Source organism: Astatotilapia calliptera, chromosome 12, assembly GCF_900246225.1.
Source record: "Astatotilapia calliptera chromosome 12, fAstCal1.2, whole genome shotgun sequence".
Taxonomy (NCBI): Eukaryota; Metazoa; Chordata; class Actinopteri; order Cichliformes; family Cichlidae; genus Astatotilapia; species Astatotilapia calliptera.
This window is the reverse complement of record NC_039313.1, coordinates 28,349,869-28,362,190: the sequence shown is the minus strand read 5'-3', so window position 1 is coordinate 28,362,190 and position 12,322 is coordinate 28,349,869. Positions and strand designations below refer to the sequence as shown.

At 39.0% G+C, this 12,322-nt stretch overlaps 1 protein-coding gene across 1 annotated transcript in view; it reads right to left on the bottom strand.

Moving 5' to 3' along the window:
- Window positions 1-356: 356 nt before the first annotated feature.
- LOC113033269 (transmembrane protein 132C) overlaps window positions 357-12,322 on the bottom strand; it is a 293,196-nt gene continuing 281,230 nt past the window's right edge. Inside the window, exons 10-16 of the mRNA XM_026186903.1 lie at window positions 11,682-11,759; window positions 8,805-8,867; window positions 8,149-8,277; window positions 3,780-3,908; window positions 3,260-3,559; window positions 2,522-2,796; window positions 357-1,285 (exon numbers count right to left, since the gene is read on the bottom strand). Of these exons, the coding sequence (XP_026042688.1) occupies window positions 673-1,285; window positions 2,522-2,796; window positions 3,260-3,559; window positions 3,780-3,908; window positions 8,149-8,277; window positions 8,805-8,867; window positions 11,682-11,759 (1,587 nt within the window). The 3' untranslated portion in view covers window positions 357-672. The remainder of the gene's footprint in view (window positions 1,286-2,521; window positions 2,797-3,259; window positions 3,560-3,779; window positions 3,909-8,148; window positions 8,278-8,804; window positions 8,868-11,681; window positions 11,760-12,322) is intronic.

Genomic DNA, 12,322 nt, shown 5'->3' with positions numbered 1-12,322 from the left:
GAAATGCCATAAGAAATGGGTCACATGATAAACCAACAACACATATTCGTCAGAGAACTCATTACGTAACCATTCTGCAGACTCGGCAGGTAAATGTTTGTATATCAAAAGTAGATCAATGATTAGTCAACGGCCACAGCAAAGGTTGGCAATAAACCACACGAGTAAAAAAGACTTCTGAAGGCAGGACATGATGTAAGTCCTTCCCATCCTCGTTTAAATGTAAAGTGGCTTACAAATGTCTGTCCAATAACGTACCCTGAATTTACTGTAAGTATCTATACAATGGTTTACTAATTTTCTGAAAGTAAACATTTAAAACAATAGTGACTTTATTATTGATTTTTACACTAATATTTTCACAATAAATAAAACAGAAAAAACTCAAAGTTTTTTATTATTTGCTACCATTAATTTTAGTGTGAGCTAGTGATGCTTTTCATAGCCTAAGGGATGCTAAATGTAAGCGTCCCCAACCCAACACAATGTCTCTTAGATACTCTTCCAGACACATCATCACACTTTATGTTCCCTTCACGCTTCCTATATCCCTCCCATTCTCCCTCCATATATCCACTGCAAAGGCATTATAGGTGAATTGTACTCATTGTCCATTCTCCCCCTACTGTACTAATCCTCTGCCCCGCCATTTCTCAGTTTCTTTCCCATCAGTCACAGATTGTCTTGTAGCCTTTCCATATAGGTTCTGATTTCAGACTGACCTAGGTCCATATCCTGGCACACCCACTTGATATCATCTTCACTCCCATTCGTCACCAGGACTGATGAGTTGGTGTATGGGCCACCACCTGAATTATCATTGGGCAGAACAGTGGCAAAAGATGTGAATTTGACGCGTTTGCGTTTGGCCGCTGCAACAGCAGCTGCAGCTGTGGCTTGGGGGGAATTATTCAGATGCTCCTTTTGACCTGTAGCATCTTTGCCACCAGTAGTGATTGCTGAAAGGCACTGATGCGATTCTGGAACAGATCTAGGCAAGGTTTGTCCATGGGTGACACCCCGATGTCCACCTCTGCCACCGCTCCCACTTATAGTGCCCATTCCCATTACCAAGGTGTTACCAGCCCCATTCAGTAGATACTTGTTCTCCTCGTAGCCCCCTTCATTGCGGTCAATTATGGTGGTGCACTCATCCGGCATGCCACCCTGGCATTGGTCAGGGTGGTCTGCTAAAAGGTCAGCCTCAGTGCCAAGCCACACCCAGTCGTGGGCATGGTTCATGTTGCCTCCTGCCTCTAGAACTGGGACTTGCTTGTGACGGTATCTGCAGAGGAAAATTCGTAATGAAACATCAATGGAGGTAAAAATTTAAACAGATGCAGTTTCATGACTATAATCTATAGGCATTATCAGACAATACAAGGAATGACTGCAAAAATTAATACTCAGATAAAAGTTGAGGATTTTACCCCATCAAAATATCACTAAAAAGTTCAAGAAAATTTGAAGGAGAATTAAGTCCAATTTTAGGTTTTCATGGTACTAGCAAAGCAATAAGTGATGCATCACGGGTCTGTTATCCATCCATCCATTTTCTCAACTGCTTAACCAGTTTTGGGTTGCTGGGAACTATCAACTTACATTTGGTGAGAGTCATTTGTCATTTGATTTGTCTCTTAAAATCCACACAAAATAGCAGCACACAAAGGATATGAGAACATAAAACATGTTTAATGCAAAAACATTTATCTGAGAGGTATGCTGGATTTTTGTGCCAACCACCGCTGCTTTCCACTGATCACTTAATAAGCCACAGAGCAATTAATGTTCTCTGCCATTTTGAAACAAAAAGGAGAGGACAGAATCAGAAAAGAACAGATAACTGATTACTGCATTTGATCAGCTGATTTTAGAGGCTAAAGCGGGAGGAAGGATGACTGGAAGGATGCAATCTTATCACAGGTAAAATAAGCTCATTGAACATTCCTGCTATTGTAAGGGCAATTCATTATTTATTTATTATTTTTATAATTGTTTAGGCTCAGTGATATGTGTTTCTAATAAACTAGCCTGTTGATATGAATACTTCACTCCCAACTGGAGCAGTAGTTACCTCTCTAAAAAGTAAAGACTGAGTGTATCAATGGGATCTTGAAAATCAGACAACAATCTCTACACTTGAAATTGTTTTATTTTCAATTGACTTCTCTCAAAAGGTTTCTCTCACAAAATAATGTGGTTGAGCAAAGGTGCTTATGCCCATCATTAAATATTGTTTGCAATGAATAAGCTTTCTTACAGGTTTTAACTTTGTACAAGACATTGATCTGGCTTAAATTTTAATCCTCCAGTAGACAATGGTTACCTAATATGGGCATATTAGGCCCATACCGATTACCTGTCAAAACCAGCTTTTTGGTTCATAGATCCTTTCAGTTTCACATTATATTCCACCCATATATTAACTAACCATAATGGACCTGCCTCAGTATTTAATGTGCATCATGTTTTGTTGCTGAGTAACATGTTTAGGTTTTCAGGGTTTTTTTGGTTTTTTTACCTGAAAGCAAAGCTGACACAGTTGATGAGGAAAACCAGTATTGCCAGGCAGAATACTCCCAGAAGGGCATACATCCCAATCTCCAGGTCTGACAGGCCTCTAGTGGGCTGGGTTAGCTCACTGTTTCCAGTCCCCGGTACCTCCACTGGTGCTGGGTAGCTACTGTAGTCGCCTGGTTGGTTGGGGCCACTGCCACGACTACTGCTGCTGCCACCACCAGCACCTTTGCCACCTGAAGCACGATGGGTTACTGTACTCTTGGTTGTTGAGCTAACCTGAAAATGGAAACGAAAACACAGATATAGTAAATGGTTAAAATATGTGGATTTTGTATATTCATTTGGATTCACGTAAATACGGCATTATTACACAAGACTGACTCCCTCTCCCCATTCTCCTGCTGGCCTGCTCGCACACTACGCAGCGACATATTGTCCTCTCTGCATCACAGTTATGTTATTTACTATATTTAACACAGCAATTTTCACAGAGGCAGGAAACATTGGGAGCTCTGTGCTAAGCATGGATAATGATCAGACTATATGTGTGACATACTGGAATGCCCTGGACCAAGAAGGTGCACAACCACTCACAGTGATTACACTACTTAAACAAACTAAACTTTGATGATTAAATGTGTTTATCCAATGTGAGTAAACTCTAAAACTACAGTTTAAGGAAAATACTCTTAAAAATATCCTTTCCTCACTGTTTTATTATTGTTTTTTTTTTCCATACCTTCCTCATGGCTCCTTCCTCTCGGTCCACTGCTGCACTGTTGGATTTCCACTCTCCTCCATCTTTTGTCCGTTGTTCACTGGTGCTGTTATCCAACCCTCCACCATCATCTTGCCCCCCTCTTCCCATCACTCCTCTTTCGTCATTTTTTGCTCCAAACTTAACTATAACATTTCCAACTCCAGATGCCAGCACACTCTTCCTTTTTGACTTCTGGCAAGTTTCAGAGATGACCATCTCTACTCGAAACAATGCCCCCTGCCCATCACCTTCTGCTACTACAATGGGCCAGTGCTGTTCCTAAATGACAACGAGAATGTGGAAGTTAATACCTTACAGTTTAAAACGCGTTTAGGCAGCTTTTGTTATGACTTTGCAAACCTTAAAGTTAAGTTAAATAAACCTTAACTGAACTGAATTGAATTGAATTTGGGCTTTCTGCTCTAAAAAGCATGATCTACAAATGTATAAAACTGTCACTTGTTTGCACTGCTGACAATATAAAGGAAGATGCCAGTACCTGATTGGTAACAGAAATGACATTCTCATCAAGTGAGACAGCTGAAAGTAGGAAGTCTTTTGGATCATATATATCCAATGGTGTCACTGAACCATCACTGTACTGGATCCATGCACTGATCCCAGCTTCCTGAAAAAGAGAAAAAAACCCTGCACAATTACAACTGAAGCTTGTAAATAGTTCATCCAGAAGATCAAAGAGAATATCTATCACTGATACTTTTTCTTTGCACAAGATAGAAAGAATGTTGTCATCTGATATTTCAAGCAAAGATAACTGACATCAACAAAGAGTCCTTGCTTTTTATTGGCTGTTCCCTCTTTCTTCTTTTGTGCCTTGCTTTATTTTACTTCCTCGCCTGTCTCTGTGATTTCTGATCTGTTTCCTATCATGTTTCCTATGTTTGTCTTTTTTTTGGTCTTGTTAACACCTGATCTTGCTTTTGTTCATCACAGTACATTCCTATCATGGGCCATGGCATACAGTTTTATACTTGCTGGACTCTTGTAAGTTTCAAGTTGGCTCCTTGGTAAAGTTCACATTTTATGCACTCAACGTGCCATTCTAAAAGTGTCTGCATTTTAGTTTTCTATTTAACGAAGTGAGTAGTGAAAGAGGTCATCTATGTCCACTGTGATTGACCATCTTTGAACAGAAGAGGTGGCTTACGACACCAACTGTCTGCCACCTACAGTGAAGTTTTGAGATCCCTTACTTCTCTAAAGTAGTTCACTTTAACATCATTGAAATTGTTAAATGCTATTGTATAAGCTTGGGAACTACTTGATGGAACACCTTTCTTCGACTCTGAGATTGGCCCACAGTCACTCACCTTTTAGAAAATACTCAAAGTCCACATTCACAGACTCAAAAGACTGTGGCATGCTCCTGTTAAATCCTTAGGGCAGTGTAAAATCATCAAGTGCATGAGATGTCGCTGACATTTAACCTTTTAGGAACCCTTTCCATACATTTCTGCAGGTTTTGCCCAGTGTAGTTATCCAGATCTAATACCACAGTAATTTCAAACATGTTATCAGGAGAAGCACAAAAAATTGGAAAGCTAATATTAGATATTACAAAGTGTCAAAGACCCAACTGTGTAACTTTTTAATCTTATTTACTGGTATATGGCATTTTCATAATGTTGTCGTAGTCTTGGGTCATTTGTCCCAGCCTTTTAGAATTAATGGTGTTTTGTGATTTCTTTGTGTATAATATTTTGGTTTTATATTTTTCAGTATCTTTTGGGCTCCTATATTTAGTTTTCATGTTGTCTTGTCATGATGTCTCATCACCCTTTCCTGTGTCATTCCATGTTTCCCCAGCCTGTCATGTCTCTCTCTCTTGTGCTCTCTCATCCCCTCTCTCTCGTGTTCCCTCACTCCTTCTCTCATCTGCCTCTTCCTGCCATACATCCTTCCAAGCTTAAGCCCTCTGTCTCCCTTTGTTCAGTGTGAGGCTGCTTGTTCGTCTTCTCCCGTGTTCCTGGGCCCTAGTTTTTCCATTATCCCTGTGCTTTGCTTCTAGTTCAGTTTTTCCAGTTTATTTTAGCTATTGGTTTTGGTTTCTCTTATTTTGTACTTTCGTGTTCCACATTCAATAAACAGCGTGTTTTTCGTTCAACCTTGTCCCTTCCTCGAGTGTCTGTATTTGGGTCCGCTAAAAAGAAACACATGGTCTGCCGCCGCAGACCCATGACAAATGTATTTTGTCCAAATGCTGACCACACGTAATTTTCAGTTTGTTCATTTCTTACACAATTTTTTAACTAGATTTTCAAAGTAGCTTAAGAAAATTAAAAAAAATGTAAAAATTAATTTTAAAAAATTGCTAAAATCTAATTGCTAAAACTAGATGTTAGCAATTGTACATTTCCACCTTCATAATTGTTAGTCTGCAATGCTATGCTTCCCAAACACATTTCATTATTCAGTATTGACAACTAAAACCTATACACCTGTTTTGTGGACAGAAACACTTTTTTTCTCTGATTTGTCTTTTTCCTGTTCAATTACAACAGGAAAAAAATCCATCCAAAGAAAAATACTTTCTGAATTTCACACTAAATGTACAAGAAAAGCAAAGATTTTTCTTCTTTCTTAAAATAATATCAGATAAGATAAACCTTTATAAACCATTTCTTTAAATGGTCCTGCTTCACAGATTTACATTGACAAACAGCTTTGTTCTTCTTATTAATAAAAATAAAAAGACTAATGCACTGATATAACCTAGTAAGTAAGATTTAGTACCTTTTTTTAATAAACTGCAGGATCAAACCTGTATTTTGATTGAGGTGAGCTGCTTAGCCCTTGGGTGGTATTTATGTTGTGGCAATTTTAAAACAAACAAACAAAAATAAGTATGAAGACAGCCTAACATATTCTATATAACTTCATAAGGTATAAAATAAACTTTGGCAATGTCATTAAAAAATCAAGAATAATAAGTAAATGGTACCTGTTAACTGTGTTAACGGGTATGTGTGATGATATAACGGATCAAAGTGGAGACGGAGACGGGTTAAAAAAAGATTTTTAAATGTTATAACAATTTTAGTTTCACTGTGTTTGTAAACATAGGTGACAAATTCATTTTGCGATTTATTTTTTTTATTTATTTATTTATTTTTGCCTGTCCAGTTTGGATCTTTAGCCATCAGAATTGTTGTCTGAAGGCCAAGAAAGATGCCAAGTGGATTTACTTTACCAAGTGGATCATCATGGCCGTGCCATATTGGTCCATTTGATTGACCTTTATTATAATTATGTATTTATTTTATTTTCGTTTTTTAAAGACGGGACAGACATGACTGGGGGATAGGACAGGGAGATGAATGAAAGAAAGAGAGGGAGAGAAAGAAAAATAGAGGGGAGAAGAGATGGTGAGAAAGGGGGGAAGAAAAAAAAGAAAGAAAAACAAACAAAACACCTGGATCACCTGTATGGAGATAAAAAAAACCAGAAGAGAAAACAAACAACAAAGAGCAACATAATAAAAACAACACCATCACAATAAACTAGCTAACAATAGATAACAGTAGATACTTTTTTAATTTCACCTGTTGAGAATGAAAAAAGAAAACAAGCCGAAGAAAACGAGAGCACTAGAATAAACAACATCACGATGATCTATGGGAATATAACAGTAAATACTAAATATTAAACAATATTGTGCAGCACCTAAGATCGACAGTGTGCTTTGAGGTAGGAGCCAAAAAGGGTGTAGTTTGTGTGTGTGAGCACCCGTGTGTACACCTGTGAGCATGAATGCACTTGTTTTTAAAAGGTTCCTTCATGTAATGATCTGCTAGAGGGTGTGGGGAGCCACAGCCCCGTCCACCAGGGCATGAAGCAGGTATGGAGGAGATCAAAATTCCAGACATCCAGAGGCCCTCAGAACACAAGAGACCAAGGAAGACCAACAGAGGGGCAGCCGCGCCACTGTCCCAGAAAAGCTGAGGAGAGTCCCAGATGAGGGGTCACTCAGCAGCCGCGGAGCAGAAGCCAGGGGGGGTGGCAGTGACGTGCCCGTGAGCTCCGCCGGCAGCCAGCTGTGCCAGAGTGACCGAGCCCCAGGCCAAGAGGCCAAGGGCACCCCACCCCCGAAGTGGCCTGAGCGAGCCCCAGGCTCCAGGCCCCGATAAGCAGCCACCAAGGAGTGAGCCAGTGTGTACCTGGACGCCCATCCTCCACCCGCTCATATGTAGTGTTGATGCATGTGTGTTCTAAGGTGCATTTAAAACCCAGGAGGGCATCATTGTTGCGATTTAATTTCTTTTACTGGATTGTATTTAGGGCCTGAAGTTTCATTTAAAAAAAGAAATGGCTGTTGTAATCGGTTGCTGCTGTAATTGCTATAGTCTTGAAGTTACACTTCCCTAATTTGAAACTGATTATGGGAGAGATACCATCTAGATAATGTTCGCAGTGCAGAATTACTATTTAAGAGCCATGATTACAACCTTTAGGGAATTACTGTGAAGAGAGGAACAGGCAACGATGGTGGCCATCATTTCACTTGTGTAATAAAAACCTAAAGGCAGAGAGTTGTCTGCATGTGAATCACATGGCTACATGCCCAAACTAGATAAAGTGAGAGGATGTGATGGCTTGCAGAAATGTTTTAATGTGTGAGTAAAATCACAGATATTCATAAGAACAAAAATCTTTTTATATAATTCATCCATCCATGTTCAGTGTGTCTGCCTCTGGCTCTATGAAAGCTGGGGTATGCTCACCCCTCATGCAACCTTGAACTGGGTACTCATCTAGCTGCATCTTCTTATTGGAGCCGAGAAGTAAATCCGAATAACAGGATCATAAAATTTTAGCAGATGTAGACTTGACGTAAAGTGATCTCCTACCTGTTTAGGTGTATGTAGCAGGTCAGCAGCTGTGGTTGTTAACTGTATGGCTTGAGAATTTACAGGACTTGGACTCAAACTAAGGGACAAAGATGCAACCAGCTGGACTCCCAGGTCAGAAATGGTGACCTTCAGGTAAAAAAAAAAAAAAAGCAGTATTAAAAAAGTTCAAGTTGTAGTTTTTGTCCCCTTTTAAAGGTTTGTTATTCTGATGATGATCCTAAAATGTAAAGTCAGTCACTTTAAAACGGGGTAGATTCAGCACATTTGGAACTCTTTAGATCAGTAATGGAAGACTGATACATTAATATAGCATAATTACAAAATAAAAGCGATTCTTCAAGCGTACAACTTTTGTATCAGACATTATTTAGACATTAAACATGCTATAAGTAAGAGTACAGTTCACACTTTAAGTAAATCACAACACTCTTTGTATGCCATGCCATGGTCTGATGCTGCATTATTTAATAAATATGCATAATTTGAGTTCATTGTGTACAGGTGCAGCCCTAATAAACACGTGTTTACTTACTCTGTGAGGAACTTTGGTTGTTGTTTGCTTTCAGATGTAATTAATCTTAATATTGGCCTCTGGTAGAACCTTTAATCTGCTAAATTGGACTCAAGAATATATATAATAAAGCAATATTTACCTTGTCATCTAATACAGTTACAGTCTTCTCTGCCAGTATCGAGTCAGACAAGGGGGACAGAACCTGCAACAAAAGACAATACAAAAACATATTTAAGTTCAAGTTTAAATCACCTATCCTGGCAAGCTAGATGTTAAAAAGCAACGAAATATGAGTTTTGGTCTCATAGTTTTGAAAAGTATATAAATAACAGGAACAAGGTTATGTTGTGGCTTATAGGAAAATCATTCTACAAGAAATGATGTTATTTATTTTGTCAAAAGTGGTCAATGGCAAAAGTGCCCAAAAATGAACAAATGTTGCTGTTTCAATGTAAAACAGTGGTTTACTCAGACACACAGACTCAGACACATAGTGTTCACTACATGTACACAGACTACTATTTCTGGACACACATCTGTTTTCACATATAAAAAACACATTCACGTCATTTTGGACATTCTCTCTTATTTGCTTTGTGAGGAAATTTCTTGTGTGGACTGAGCCATTGCCTCTTCTAAACCAAATGACTTTAAGAATCTTATTTTTTTTTGAAAGGAAGTGTATTTAATTTCTTTTAACTGTTAAGTAAATAGAAAGTCCAAGGATGTTCTTGAAAGACATCCAACAGATGCCAAATATTTTTTCAACCAAGTCTAAATGTCAAGAAAATGTGTTGAGATTACAGCTGTTTAAATGTTTGCTGATAAGTCCTGCTAGTCAGCTGTCATCTTGTTAATGCCTTTATTCAGCAGCAATTTTGAATCATTAACTAAATGCAAAACTGAATTTAATGTCTTTGGTTACCAGGAAAGGTATTTCTAAAAACTCAAATCCAACCCCCCCCCCCAATATTTTTTAACTTTAAAAAGTTTGCTGAATAAATGAGGTTTAAGAAAAGCTTCTTTTCACCCCCCAAGGAAATCATACTTTTTCTATTTTTTTGTGATTTGCTGTGAAAGTAATTGGACATTAGTAAGTACAGTTTTTATAGAACAAACAGTAAAAAACATTGTACAACAGAAATGCATAAAATAGCTTTTTTGCTGTCTGAGTGAATATTTCCTTAAGGTGAAATTTTAACATTGTCAGTGCAAGAGCAGTGAGAGCCACCATTGTGCCACATAAACTTGGAGTAGTTAGGAGGTTAACACACACAGACTGATCATCATTGATTCATTTCTGCACAGCATGTCTTAGACACACATGCAAATACATACAGACAAACATGGATCTGTAAAAGCTGATGGTGCTGGTATTGCATGTGTAAAGAAAACTCAGGGAAACTCTGCTGCTGTCATCACACAGCGAAGCACACGCTAAGTAACGAAAACACATCTACGCACAAATGCACACAGACCGTGTTCCCGTCTGCATTCCAGCTGTGCCCCAGTGTGTCAGCATTCAACTAAGACAACAAGGCCAAAACTAAAGACAACTCAAATGAAAACAGAGTGGATGAAAAGAAAAAGGGACAGTGTAAGTAAGATGGCAAGCAAGCAAGAGAAAAATAAATAGAGTAGGTGTCAGAAGGAGAGGGACAATGACAAATAGAGGAGGACAGTAAGTGAAAGGGGCAGAAAAAAGGAGCATGAAAAAGATTGGGGTACAGATGAACAGGGAAACAGCAGACAGACACTGATAGAGATTAGGGGGCCCATGTTGTAGTGTACTACTTCGCCCAGCGACAGGAGGACAGGCAGATCTGATTGGTGTACAAAGACAATCTCGCAGCAAATGTGTCAGGGCGTCAAACTTAATCCCACCCTCAGCAAGGTAACAAAATGCAATGACTGACGGCTCTGGGATTGCTCCTCAAGACCGGCAGAGAATAACAAGGTGAGAAAGAGAGACTGGGGATAGAAAGGAAAGAGAGACGGGAAAAAGAGGAAGAAGCGAGACTCAGGAAGACAGAGCTGGGGGCTAAAATTGAAATGTCAAACTATCAAATGATGCCTGTCGACTCTGGCATCTCAGTGGGAATTCTCGGTAAATTCTCTCTCCTGGCTCCCAAACGGTCCACAGCTGTACATGTGTGTGTTTGTGTGTGTGTGTGCACGCATACATTAATGCAGAAGTCCCCTGCTAACACACACCCAGCTGTTACCAAAAATCATGCCACTTATGCACTGAACTTCAGTCCAACCATTTTTTATTTACTTGTTAATGGATGTGAAACATACTCTTCAACACAGTAATGAATGCGACCATAAAAATACATAATTTCTATATATGTGATGTATGCAAGAGAGAACAGAAAACAACATAAGACGACACTGATGAGGACTGCGAAACATTTGGTGGTTTTGCTTTAGTTCTGCTACATAACCGTGCATAAGTAAATAACAGAATAAGCCACAGAACTATCCTCCACTGTCACACTGAGTTACAATGGCCAGGCTCATTGGAATGCAGAAAGTGCACAACTGTGTTCAGTGTGTATATGTGTATAATTTGTGAGCATCACGCTGAGATGTCAGGGCCAAATTCAACATTTAATTGTGGCTAATTGTATAACAAGCTAGCAGGGGAGGCTTATATATGAGGAACGGGGATAGTGTTTACATCACCGGAGTACTTATGGCTGTAATGTGAAGTGCCGAATTACACTGCACTTGACATAATGAGTTCTTTCAACTGTCTTTTTCTGGACTTTGTAAAAAGCAGTGAATACATTGCTTGTGGAATTTCTTTTTTTTTTTACATACTCAAATACTGTATGATGAGTAAATGACCCACTGCAGTCAGTTTCTTAACTTTACTATAGGGATGAATATAGACTTCAGTAAGCAGAAAGGGTTCTTTTGGTGTTAGAGCTTATAATATCAACCAGCTTAGTTACAATTGAAGGGGAAGAGATGGGTTGCACTTTTAGTGATGAAGCAAGCAAGAGAATACCTGTATATTGGTGTGTCCCAGGTCCCGCCCGATTACGATTCGTCCATCTATTAATCTGGCAATGCGAGGCTCTTCTATCTGCAGAATACAGAAACAGGAGGCAGTCAAAGGATACATTATTTATTGTTTAGAAAGAATTACAATAATAATATACTATTGGGTGCATCTCTTAATTTTTGAATTCAGGTGTTTTCAGTCCTATTCCAGTGTGATACTCTGATACAATTTACTGCTATACCAAGTCAATTTGTGAAATTTCTGTCCTCCTAGATATACCACAATCAACTGTAAGTGATATTATTACCAAGTGGCAGCTCAGGTACAAAGTGGCAGACCATGTAAAATTACAGAGTAGGGCTGCTGAGTGCTGAGATGCATAGTGTGTAAAAGCTCTGCTGACTCAGTAACTGCAGAGGTCGCAACCTTCTTAACATCAGCAGAAAAAGCGTGTGTTGGGAGCTTCATGCCATGGGTTTCCATGGCAGAGAAGCTCCTGTAGGTGCTATAGTTGTTCACACAGTTCATCTGTAAATGCAAAAAATCAGGACGTATGTTTTGCACTGTCTATATATTAAGCCACTTTACAAGTACTTATTAGAAAGTGTCACTGCCCATAGCTGTGAGCAAATAATTTATATCTC